At 38.6% G+C, this 12,637-nt stretch overlaps 2 protein-coding genes across 2 annotated transcripts in view; one reads left to right on the forward strand and one right to left on the reverse strand.

The window, feature by feature from the left end:
• LOC311489914 (dynein axonemal heavy chain 8-like) overlaps positions 1-5,354 on the reverse strand; it is a gene marked incomplete at both ends in the record, with an annotated part of 28,825 nt that extends 23,471 nt beyond the window's left edge. The window contains 16 exons of the mRNA XM_084547225.1: positions 65-197; positions 297-416; positions 514-613; positions 726-802; positions 942-1,139; positions 1,219-1,368; positions 1,466-1,567; positions 1,689-1,796; positions 1,981-2,094; positions 2,444-2,620; positions 2,848-3,011; positions 3,219-3,405; positions 3,592-3,743; positions 4,483-4,567; positions 5,085-5,240; positions 5,325-5,354. Coding sequence (XP_084403351.1) covers positions 65-197; positions 297-416; positions 514-613; positions 726-802; positions 942-1,139; positions 1,219-1,368; positions 1,466-1,567; positions 1,689-1,796; positions 1,981-2,094; positions 2,444-2,620; positions 2,848-3,011; positions 3,219-3,405; positions 3,592-3,743; positions 4,483-4,567; positions 5,085-5,240; positions 5,325-5,354 — 2,053 coding nt within the window. The remainder of the gene's footprint in view (positions 1-64; positions 198-296; positions 417-513; positions 614-725; positions 803-941; positions 1,140-1,218; positions 1,369-1,465; positions 1,568-1,688; positions 1,797-1,980; positions 2,095-2,443; positions 2,621-2,847; positions 3,012-3,218; positions 3,406-3,591; positions 3,744-4,482; positions 4,568-5,084; positions 5,241-5,324) is intronic.
• Positions 5,355-7,148: 1,794 nt separating this feature from the next.
• Positions 7,149-10,586, forward strand: calr3b (calreticulin 3b). The gene is made up of 9 exons (XM_084546273.1): positions 7,149-7,318; positions 7,744-7,845; positions 8,247-8,450; positions 8,527-8,621; positions 8,708-8,917; positions 9,005-9,118; positions 9,209-9,352; positions 9,438-9,530; positions 9,628-10,586. The coding sequence occupies exons 1-9, from the start codon at positions 7,222-7,224 to the stop codon at positions 9,835-9,837; spliced, it is 1,269 nt and encodes a 422-aa protein (XP_084402399.1). The 5' UTR covers positions 7,149-7,221; the 3' UTR covers positions 9,838-10,586.
• Positions 10,587-12,637: the final 2,051 nt, after the last annotated feature.

Genomic DNA, 12,637 nt, shown 5'->3' on the forward strand with positions numbered 1-12,637 from the left:
ACCTAACAAGGGAAATTGTGCACCCTAGAGTATTAACATATTAAGTCCCAAAATGAGAACCAACCATTTAGTGTTGATAGTTCATCAATCCATGCTTGGTGGGCAACACACTCAAACTCCACTAACGTAGCTGCAGTTTGATTGTACATTCTGACCACATCTTGTCCCTCAGGACTGCACAGGATCTCAGAGTTGTCCTGTGCAGGATGGCGGATTCGGTCATCATACAAATATTCCAGTATATTAATGAAGTCCTTACTGTTTTAGTTATTTTGATTACAGAAATGTAGTCTTACTTTCATATATGATATGGGTTCTTCTATTTTTTTGTAGAGATGCCTGACCCAACCAATCTTTCCGGCTGTAGGAGGCATGTTTCTAGCTAATGGAGGCTCCTCTTTGTTTTTGTCATAGAGCTACAAAGTAAGTTAGCAAAAGTCAATTTGATCAAAAATGTCAATATAATATAAATTTGACAATGCATTTAGCGCCTATTATAAGCAAACTGGATACCTGTTTGACAAACTCTATTTCGGAGGCGTAATGCTTGAGAATGAGGCACAAAATTTCAGGAATTTTTGTGTCAAGGCAGGGAATGTTAAGCCTCTGAAAACTACAGACAAAACACTTTATGAAACACGTCAGTATATCTTCATTAATATATCACAGCTTCAATAATTACAGTAACATCTTTATAACATTCTTCTATACTATGGTATACTTACCGCTGCAGTAGGGAAAGAGCTTGCTCAGATGATGTGATGTCTGTGAACCATGAACTCATAAAAGCCTGCAGCTGGTTCTACAGATAAGGACAGAATAAAAATTTCAAAATAGATCTTGATCTCAAAATGAATCCCTAAATACATAATGATCTGCACTTCACCGTGCCTTAGTTCTACTACCTCGCATGATAATGCTTAAAAAGAAAATGTACATACCTCAATGTTGCTGATTTGAGCCATAAATCTAACAAAATCAGCTTCAAATTCAGCTGTCCTTGGAGCCAACATGTCATACGGCTTCCTTTTCAAATTCATGGCCACAGTGTGGAATTGTCTGGCTAGACTCTGAATGCCCTCGATGTTTGATTTTTCAAGAGACTGAAATGCCTTGAACACTCTTATTATTTGTGTGATCTAAAAAAGAAAATGTTTATTGTTACTTGGCAATGCCTTATGATAAGAGAGGGATTCAAGTTTAAAAAATACACTGCACCTTTTCAAGCTGTTTGCAGAAGCGCTCAAACTTGCAAAAGATCTGCATCTCTGAAACCTCTAAGGACTTCTTTCCAGGTCCTTCCACTGTTCTTTGGATCTTTGTTTTCTGGAAGCAGGTCTGATACTCCTGATACAAGCGGACACAGTCCTGACCAAGATAAACGACAATAGAATAGTCTTCTGGTGTCAAAGCCTCAGTAATGGTAACACAAATGTAAGTAGTGAAAAAATAGCATGACCATCACCTGCATTTTGCTGATGAGATGTTCAGCATCTTGTTCCCACATGGGACATGTGCCATTGTCAGTAATATATGATCTGCAAGCTGTAACCATCTGATTTGTGACCTGGAACAGTTTTCACGAATGCAGTTTCACAAAGGGAAATGGATCCTTAGCTTGTGTCTTTGCACAAAAATCCTATTTTGTAAAATAGTTTAATCTAAATAGACTAAATACAGTCACTTACTTTGATGAACAATGCAGATATCTTTTCACTTGTATTATAGTATAGTGAAACACGGTAAATCATGTGGATAGCATTGATGACATTTGGCACGCTTTTCATCATGGTAACCTGGAATCACACATATACAGTATATCCAGAGTAGTTAAAATGTCCAGTTTATACATAACTTGAGTTTGTGCATGTGGCTCAGAGTCGAGAGTGCCTTTTGGAGTCGTAGTTCTCTGTCAATATATGATGTAAAGAAGTTATGTGTCAAGAGAGTTTTCTAAACTAAACTGTTGACTATACATACCGGGTCACTGTTGTACAGGGGATGAATGACATTCTCCAGCGTGTACAAGAATTTTACGTTGTCTTTTGCCTCATTGGCACGATCTGTTATCCTGACATCCAGCTCCCGCCACATCTGCATGGGTTAAGGGTTGCATCATTCTACACAGTTCATTCTTAGTGTTTAAAAGCAATGGAACTTCATATGTTTTACTAGTTTTATATAATATAAACTGTATATTTAATCAAGTGTTTTATCCCTTAAATCTTTTGATTGATAAAATGCCCTTCAAGTTACTATAGTTACTAGAGTCCAAAATAACGGGATCTTCAATGGGATAACAAAAGATCTGTGATCATTTCTATAATTAATGCAATATCTAAACACATACAAACCAGAACCACAAAATATAGTGCACTGTATTAACAATTTTCTGTAGTACTTGACTGTACTACAGAAAACTGTTTAACACTAGTTTTAGTACCTTCATAATTTTGGAATGGCTGATATGGAGCACCATTACCACTGCTTTACACGCTGGGCTTTTGATGTGACTGATGATGGAGTTGAACCTTAAGGACATCCTTTTCCAGTGTTCTAACTCACTCAGTGGACCTGCACAATCAGCCTCTTTCCTCAACTGATCACTCTCTAACAGAACCTGATAATTAGGGATTCAATCAGTTAATCTATAGGAAGGAAATATCTATTTACATTTTGGATTGTTGTGCAAACTGTACTTGAATAACATTAATGAGATTATTTTCAACTTCAGTATACTCTTTCTCAAACTATTTACCACTTTTGATCAGTTCTCAGAAATTGTTCTTCACATAAAACTGCCTAGTAATGTGATAATAACAAATAGAAATTCTTAATCATATCAACCTGCTCGATTTGCTTGCACCACTGCGTTAGAATTTCTTCAAGTTGATGCACCATGTCAAAATTGGCAGCCGCAACTTTCATATCATCAAGGGATGCCAGTTTAGAGAAGTCAATATCTGTGACTGTATTCAGGTGAACAATGCTTTCATTGTTCACCTGGATGTCTAGTGTACAAACAAAACAAAGTACAAGATCATCAAAACAACCATTTGATCACAATAATGAAACTGTTAACACATAATGCAACAATTGGAAATGTAAAGCCAGTTAAGATTCACCAAAGAAATGGTTAGGACATGGTTTCATTCCTCCTAAATATCTTTACAGAAAAGTATGGTGGTGATAACTTATAGGGGGGAAAAACGACTTACCATCCAAGGAGCTAAGACAGTGTTTCATGGTGTACTTGAAATTCTTTTTGATTTTTTCTCCATATCTAGACTTGTCTAAGGCACCCCAGTTTTGTTCCGCATCTAAGGCTGGAAGCAGAAAGCTGTAGGCATTCTTTATTCCTTTCAGAAGACCATCTCTGGCATCAACCATTGAAAAAAAGATCTCCTGTCAAGCATCAAAACAGTCTCAGGAAAACCACTTCCTCCAGAACATAAAAAAATGTTTTGTTTTTTTTGAACAATAATTATATTTGACTACAAAAACATAAAAGGCCCATAAGAAATGTGTTTGTTACACCAAAATAAACTAATTAATTACAAAAACAACTTTATTAATTTACGACTGTCTTACCTCATGTATGTTTTCTGAATTCACAGGAATGTCCACTCTGGTCCTTATGAAGCAGCAGCAAATGCCTGTAAGGCATGTCCGGGATAAATTGGCTAAAAATAGCCTCAGTACTTTTCCTTCACTGGCAGTCCCAGGATATACGCGGCCACACTCTGAAATTATATCCAAATCATAATTTGAATGCGATGAAATATCGCAGTGTACGTGTTAAATTATTTGGGATGCACATATTTATGGGCCAGTATTTGCTCTACTGACTATCATTGGCCAAATAAGATGATATTCACCGATGGCAGTGGCTGATGTTGTGTTCCATTAAGTTAGAACTGGCCAAATTTTGAGAGGATCATTTGTGTCGTACTAATTTAATTATTTGTATTTTATTTACTTTGTTAGCTTAACTTAATTTAGTTTCCGCCCTAAAAAATGTCAGGCTATGTAATCAGACAGACAGATAGATAGATAGATAGATAGACAGATAGACAGATAGATAGATAGATAGATAGATACTTTATTTATCCTGAGTCTCTTTGACTGTGTAGATATAAAGTAGGCCAACACATCTTCTGAATCTGTTTCCACAAAAGAATCTTTGTAATGTGAAAAGTTATATTAAAAGATAAATTTGTCAGTATTTATCACAGGTATATGAAGGCTTTTGTTAATACACAGGAAAAGATGTTACAATCCCTTGTGCCAAGATCCCAGGAAAAACACATTTAGAGGCCCAGTCAGATCAAACAATCAGACTTATTTGTAATGCTGATGCGGACTGAATCACAACCCAAACAATACAAATCTACCATGATTCGCGCCGTCGATGCAGACTGAACCACAACCAAAACTAATGTATATGACTGTCCAAAACTGTGTTTGTAGATTTATTCCTACCTATTCCTGGGACATTGGACTCTTGATACACAAAGGAAATGGTTTTACATCCTCCAGTGGCAAAGAAATTATCAAAAGCAGCCAGCTGTGAAAAAGACAGAAAGAAACTTTTTTTTATATCACCAGAGACTTGTATGTATAAAAGAAATCCAACCAAAAACACAATGTCCCTGTCACCTGTGAAAAAAATCATTATTAAAACTTCTTGCCAAAATTAAGAATGAAGAGAACAATGAGTAACCTCACTATAAAATGTGTATCATTATCCACATCAACACCTCTAGGTGAAAGACTTTCTGATTTTTGAGCAAGTGATTGTACGTGCTGGTTGAGATAATATGGATTTTAATAGTATAATACTCCCACATTCATTTTTAATCAGCTTTCATCTACATGATGATATGTAACCATCAATCAGGTCACCAATGCAGTATTCTGTTTGGGATTGTTGCAAGCATGTTTTTAATGATATTCAGTTTCCACCATGAAGGCAAAGTAATAGGTGAAACTGCTTCAAATGCAGAGAGGTTCTCTTATATCAACGTCAAGTTCTAGCTCCTTCACATATTTAATTCTGAATCTATGGGGGAAAAAAAACTCACAGATGAAGAATCTAAAATAAATTCCTCTACTGTTGTTGGTCCCAAGGCCAGTCTGTCAGCCAGCATGTCGATCATGTACTTGTGTGCAGGGGTGAGGAGCTTTTTTCGCTCTTCTCTTGCCTGCTTATATCTGGCCTGAGGAAGACAAAAGGTTGTAAATAGAGGTAATTATAATTGATCAAATATAGCTGTTTGAATTCTCTAGGTGTACATTTAAATGTGTTAGGTGTGATTACCTACCTTGTCTGCTTTCGAATGGTGTACATCCATGCTGAAGTAGTAAGGCAGAAGGAATTAACTTCTTCGGTGTTGGGAAAAACTCAGTTCTTCCGCTTATTCTCTGTAAACTGAAACAAAAAACAATACTAAAGCCTTAAGTACATATAGATAAGTGTTGTTTAGTCTCCATACATGAGCCAAATAATTCTACTTGGTTTCTCCAGCCACAAAACATTTTACCAATGGCCTTCTGGTTCGTTCACATGATGTTTAGAAAGCTGCAGATGGGCAGACGTGTTCTTTTTGGAAAGCAGTGGCTTTGCCCTTGCCACTCTGACTTGCACACCTGATGGTGGATTCATGAATATTAACATTAGCGAATATAAGAGAAGCCTTTAGTTGCTTAGAAGTTGACCTGGGTTCCTTTGCAACCTCTTAGACCAGTGGTTTTCAAAATGGGGGGCCGCCAGGGGGCGCTAGGGGGGCCTCAGACAATCGGAGGGAAAATAAGAAAAAAAAATGCAAAAATTGCAAAAAATATAATATATAATATATAATATAATTATTTTTAATCATTATTATATTATTATATAGTGAATAAAAGTAAGAAAAAAAAGATTGCAGATGCATTTGTTCATCTGAACACCTGAGTTTCATTACATTGATTGATTGGAAACTCTTATTTTGGGCTAAAATTAACTGGTAATCCTCGAGGTGCACTTACTTTTTTGCCCCTCACGGCTATGTAATATTCGACCATTTTCCTGAATAAGTGAAATACCAAAGCATAATATTTCTGTTTCATTTGTTTTTTTTTTTATACAGTTCTTGTTGTATAGTGTTTGGACTTGTGTGAAAATCCGCTGATGTTTTGAGTTATTTTTATGCAGATATGTCGACAATTCTGAGGTGTGCAAATACTTTTAAGCGGCACTGTATGGTTAGTATATACATACTACATACAGCGACATCTATAGTCCATTTTTTCTTAATAAAACATGCCATTTTGCTCTTTAAATCAAAATCACATCAATGATAATGCAGTGCAGTTAACAGCCGTCCGTTAGTTTAGCATTGAACTGTTCAGTGAAGCTAGGTTAGTTTAACGTTACCGGTAGCAAACTTTTGGTTACCCTTACACCATAATGTTAAGACATTAGTTTTTGCTCTTACCAAAACTCGGCCAATCAGTGAAATTGTAGCTTTCGGCTGGGCACATTTTCCTTTCGCACCATTTCTGTTTAAAGTAAACGACGAGTAGCTGGTGTTTCCCGTTTAAAACGTTTTCAACCAAGTATAGCCGTTATGAGCCGTTAATGACGTTAATGAACGATAAGCGTTGAGATGTCACGAGCTCAGCCGTTAGGGCAGTTAGGACGTTGGGAAAGGTAGCATTGAAGCTAACTTTAATTCTTTGCCAACGGAATTTCTCTCAGTTTTGAGGGACTTGTGTTACATTTACATACATTATTTTCTAGCGCTTCCCTAATCAGATTTGTTGGCTTCATAGTTTTGCTTAAATCGTTTTAATTGCAGACTCGAGCGAATACGCTGTATATTTCACCTGAGATAAACAGCAACAAATGATATCATTTAATAAATGATTGACAAGTCTTGGTCGTGGGAGCAGTTAGTTTTGTTTAAGTGGTATTTGTCACCATCTGCTGCACCGTCCACACAACAACACACAAGAAGAGTAAAATTACAAGACAACTGATCCTGGACCAGACCCTGTAGATGACATGTGTTTCGTGGTCTACTGTGATTGGTCCAGCGACGCCATCTTGTTGTCCAATGGCAGGTAGACATCTGTTCGCTGGAGCGACTCTAAAATATTCCCCACTCTTCCTTCTCCGCGTCGTAGTCTTAACTCGGCTGTGCAGCGGGTGGTACGTGAGCGGCTAAAAGAGGGGCAAAAATGGGAAAAATGCAAGTGTTGGGTGTAGTTGCAGTAATATTAGCTGTATACTGCGTACATGCAAATATCTACTTTCGGGAGGAGTTTCTGGACGGTGGTAAGTTTGGCATTGAAGTCTGTAATAGCATTTGTGCACGAAGTTGGCGTTAATTAATTAATAGCTTGGTTTTCTTTCGTCATTTGGTCAGAAGTATCATAGTGAGATTATCATTACATTGATAGTGGCGTTGATTCAGTGTAAAATGCCATCTTTTTTTCAGATTATTAACTTAATCTGGGTTATGAGCTAGCTAACTTTAGCAAGGCCTAAAAGCTAGCCAACGTAATATCTATACCACGGATGTTAATACACGTCACCCAAGCTGTAAAATAAAACTAATGTCACTGTTTTGCAGTAGGTTATAAAGTCATTTCATTTAGTGATAATTCCTGGACAGTCATGTGAATTTCGGGAAGTAACTTGATGCTGCTGAGTGATCAAAGTGTTAATCCTCTGTAAATTAATGGCCATTTTCTGTTCAGATGAATGGAGAAGTCGTTGGGTGAACTCCAAGCACAAGTCCGACTATGGAGAGTGGAAACTGACGGCTGGAGACTTTTATGGAGATGCCGAAAAAGACAAAGGTAAACGTTTGGACTTTCTTAATCAAAATCTCAATAGTAATAGCAAGATTTATCCCACGTGCTTTGATTTGCTCAATATCAAATAATTACTGTTCATACTGATTTAATTATAGCCAGTCATTAAAATTACTTCTAGTGCAAGTATTAAACTCACATTTAATTGTGGGAACTGAAAAATAAATCCTTGGCTATCATAAAATCATAAAAATGAAAGCGAAACTCACTCGTTGCAACCTGATTCTACAGCGTGAGCATTTACTGACCTGAATGCAAAAGTCACTTTCACGGATTGGAAACGTCTCAAACGGCCCTTCCGTCTTAAACAGCCCTTCCGCCTCAGACAGGTCTTATATGCAGTTTTAAATGCCTTGGTGTCTTTGTCTTTGCGTTTTCTTCTTTAGGTCTGCAGACAAGCCAGGATGCTCGTTTCTACGCCGTCTCCGCCCGTTTTGAGCCTTTCAGCAACGAGGGGAAGCCTCTGGTCATTCAGTTTACAGTCAAGCATGAGCAGAAGATCGACTGTGGCGGTGGCTACGTGAAGGTCTTCCCTGCTGACCTGGAGCAGACTGAAATGCATGGCGATTCCTCATACTACATTATGTTTGGTAAGAAAAGATATTAATTTTAACTGGAGCAATTGGAAGATTAAGAACATTTAGTAATAAACTTTATTTCACTTAGGCCCTGACATCTGCGGCTACAGCACCAAGAAAGTCCATGTCATCTTTAATTACAAAGGCAAGAATCACCTCATCAAGAAAGAGATTAAGTGCAAGGTAATTATAGTGTTTTACAATTTGTATTCTGAAATCACTTTGCTTTTGCATCAGAAGCCAAAACCAAACACTTTCTTTCCTTCCAGGATGATGAACTGACCCACCTCTACACGCTAATCCTGAATCCGGATCAGACCTATGAGGTGAAGATTGACAATGAGAAGGTTGAGTCTGGCAGTCTGGAGGATGACTGGGACTTCCTGCCTCCTAAGAAAATTAAGGACCCTGAAGCCAAGAAGCCAGAGGACTGGGATGACCGTGCTAAGATTGACGATGCAGATGACACCAAGCCTGAGGTGAATAAGCTTAGTAGTATAATTCAGCTACCTCTACTGTTTGGAGTAAGTCTTACTTAAGCATTTGAATTATTTTTTTTTTTTTAGGACTGGGACAAACCTGAAAATATTCCAGATCCCGATGCTAAAAAGCCTGAAGACTGGGATGAAGATATGGATGGAGAGTGGGAGCCACCCATGATCCCCAACCCTGAATACAAAGTAGGCTATATTTAAGTAATCTCTTCTGTTCTAACGCCTTCTCTCCTAATCCCTTTGCAGCCTAATAAACAAATACATTCTGTATTACAGGGAGAATGGAAACCCAAACAGATTGACAACCCCAACTACAAAGGAGCCTGGGTGCATCCCGAGATTGACAATCCTGAATACAGTGCTGATTCAAACATCTACAAGTTTGACAACATTGGTGTTTTGGGTCTTGATCTTTGGCAGGTGAGAGAGAAGGATTTCATCGTTGAATACTACAGTTATTGCTGTAATAATACCTCAATATAACATTTGTTGCGGTTTATCTCAGGTGAAATCTGGCACCATCTTCGACAACTTCTTGATCGCCGATGACGTGAAGGAAGCAGAAGAAGTTGGAAATGAGACATGGGGTGTAACAAAGGTATGCTGATGCTGGTATTCTTCTTGAGACACAAAGCCAGTGAAATCCTGAAATGATTAAGTTAAATTATTTGTGACTTTTCTAAACCTTCCTACAGGAACCAGAGAAGAAAATGAAGCAGGAACAAGATGACTTGAAACGAAAAGAGGAGGAGGAGAAGGCCAAAGAACAAGAAACTGAAGCAGATGATGATGAAGATGGAGACTTGGATGATGATGATGATGATGATGATGATTCGAAGGACGACCTAGAGGAAGCACTTTCAGAAATGGAGGAAGATGAAGCAAAGGCCAAGGACGAGCTTTGAGGAGGTGTTTCTAGCCCTTCTCCAGAAACTCTGTCCTGTTTTTCCCAGGGGTTATGTGGCTGCTGTGCATCCTTTCCCTGAGATTTGGACACAATCCAACTTAGGGGTTAAATGTAGTAAATGGGGACAAGTGGGTGTTACTGGACTTGGTGTCTTTTTCATTTTGGTCATGATGTTACCCCTGAACTGCTGAATTGTTTCGAAGGTTTTCCACTGTTCATTCCTCCTTTTCTAATGACACATCTATGGTTTCTTGCAGTTTCATTGGGTAATTACTTGTCTATTAGAGTATTTTGAAGGTTGACCAGACGCTGTGCCAAACCTGTGGTGAATTCGATTGAAAGAATGTAGATCACCACTGAGATTTCCATTTGAACTTAATTGTCTGTTGGACTTTTTTGTGCAGCCTGGTGAATCATAAAAACTCAGAATGGAGACAAAAATTAAGACTAATGTATTGTAACTTATTTCGGATATGTCTGTGGCACTGACTTTTCATTTTCCTTTCTGCACTCTCTGAGGTTAAGACATAAATGAATGAAATGTTTAGACATGAGTGAATCTTGATACAGTTAGAAATTTGTTTGCCCCCCTCCCCCCCCCACCACATCAAAATGGTATGAATTCAACACTTCTTCTTGGTGAAGCAGATGTTGAGCCCCTGGTGTGACACAAGGAACGGTCACGCTTATTTTTATTGGACAGAATGTTATTGATACCAAAGTTTTTATTAAAAGATTATAACCTTACTCTCTGGTCATAGTTTGTATTCCACACACTCACGTTTTGGGATTACTTTGTGTAGTTTAAATGGAAAGTAGATGACCATTTCATAAAGCAGCTTTCAGAAGGTTTGGGTTTACAAAGGAAGTTGCTCTTCTCTAAATTGAACAATAAACACTTGAAAAATAGTGAATCAGCTTTATTCAGCCATATGCTGGATATACACATGCAAGGAATTTGGTAACACAATGCTCTTAGTGTACATGAATAGGGTATAGGTAAGAAAATTATTAAGAAGAACAAGTGGGATATATATGCAGATGAAGTGGAAAGGTTTGTGATTGGGATAAATAAGTCTCCATACTCACTGTATAATTTTGAATTTGCAAAAAGTTGAACAGAGCAGTACAAATAAACTAAGAAGAGTAAGGTGGTGCAAATAAGATGTAACATGCACAATTTCCTTGAAGGATTAACAAAGTATTCTGATTCTGATGATTCACACTTTTTGCCAGTTCGTGTTGTGAAAAAGAATTTCTTCTACCATAACAGTCCTGCACTACAGCTGTGCTACATGAAGGTTATATTTATCATTTGTTTAAAATAACTGAGAGCTGCTGCTCTGTTGATTGAACTGTGTTTACATTTTGGAGGCTGTAGTTTCTAGTACTAGTAATTACACTCTGTTGCCAAAAGTATTCGCTCATCTGCCTTTACACGCATATGAACTTAAGTGACATCGCATTCTTAATCCATAGGGTTTAATATGATGTCGGTCTACTCTCTGCGGCGATAACAGCTCCAACTCTTCTGGGAAGGCTTTCCACAAGGTTTAGGAGTGTGTTTATGGGAATTTTTGACCATTCTTCCAGAAGTGCATTTGTGAGGTCAGACACTGATGTTGGACAAGAAGGCCGAGCTCGCAGTCTTCGCTCTAATTCATCCCAAAGGTGTTCTATCGGGTTGAGGTCAGGACTCTGTGCAGGCCAGTCAAGTTCTTCCACACCAAACTCGCTCATTCATGTCTTCATGGACCTTGCTTTGTGCACTGGTGCGCAGCCGTGGTGGAATAGGAAGGGGCCATCCCCAAACTGTTCCCACAAAGTTGGGAGCGTGGAATTGTACAAAATCTCTTGGTATGCTGGGTTCCTTTCACTGGAACGAAGGGGCCAAGCCCAGCTCCTGAAAAACAACCCCACACCATAATCCCTCTCCACCAAACTTCACACTTGGCACAATGCAGTCAGACAAATGCCATTCTCCTGGCAGCCACCAAACCCAGATTCATCCATCAGCGTGATTCGTCACTGCAGAGAAAGCGTCTCCACTGCTCTAGAGTCCAGTGGCGGCGTGTTTTACACCACTGCATCTGATGCTTTGCATTGCACTTGGTGATGTTTGGCTTGGATGCAGCTGCTCGGCCATGGAAACCCATTCCATGAAGCTCTGTCCTCACTGTTCCTTAGCTAACCTGAAGGCCACATGAAGTTTGAAGGTGTATGGCGATTGACTCTTCAGAAAGTTGGCATCCTCTTCGCACTATACGCTTCAACATCTGCTGACCCCACTCTGTCATTATACGTGGCCTGCCACTTCATAGCTAAATTGCTGTTGTTCCCAGTCGCTTCCACTTTGGTATAATACCACTGATAGTTGACTGTGGAATATTTAGTAGAGAGGAAATTTCACGAGTGGACACAGGTGGCATCCTATCACAGTACCACACTGGAATTCACTGAGCTCCTGAGAGCGACCCTTTCTTTCACAAATGTTTGTAGAACCAGTCTGCATGCCTAAGTGCTTGATTATATACACCTGTGGCCATGGAAGTGATTGGAACACCTGATTCCAATTATTTGGATGGGTGAGTGAATACTTTTGGCAATATAGTGATATATGATGTGTTGTACCGACAAATATTTCTATTATTTTGACAACCCCATTTTGGTGAGTGGGCTGGGCTAAATAACAGAAACACTTGTGTTTTATTCAGTCCAGTTTAACAGCACCGCAGACCACATCCTCCAAAATGATCGTTGAATTACCAGCTTCCTTAACTGTAAATATGAATATAATT

This window comes from Chelon labrosus (assembly GCF_963514085.1).
Source record: "Chelon labrosus genome assembly, chromosome: 6".
In the NCBI taxonomy this organism is placed as follows: domain Eukaryota; kingdom Metazoa; phylum Chordata; class Actinopteri; order Mugiliformes; family Mugilidae; genus Chelon; species Chelon labrosus.

What these genes read in the sequence shown, in the direction of transcription:
- calr3b (XM_084546273.1), top strand. Translation starts at nt 7,222, where the DNA reads ATGGGAAAAATGCAAGTGTTGGGTGTAGTTGCAGTAATATTAGCTGTA. An exon ending in AGAAAGAGATTAAGTGCAAG is followed by an intron (nt 8,622 to 8,707) that starts GTAATTATAGTG and finishes CTTTCCTTCCAG; the next exon opens with GATGATGAACTGACCCACCT. An exon ending in TGGGTCTTGATCTTTGGCAG is followed by an intron (nt 9,353 to 9,437) that starts GTGAGAGAGAAG and finishes GGTTTATCTCAG; the next exon opens with GTGAAATCTGGCACCATCTT.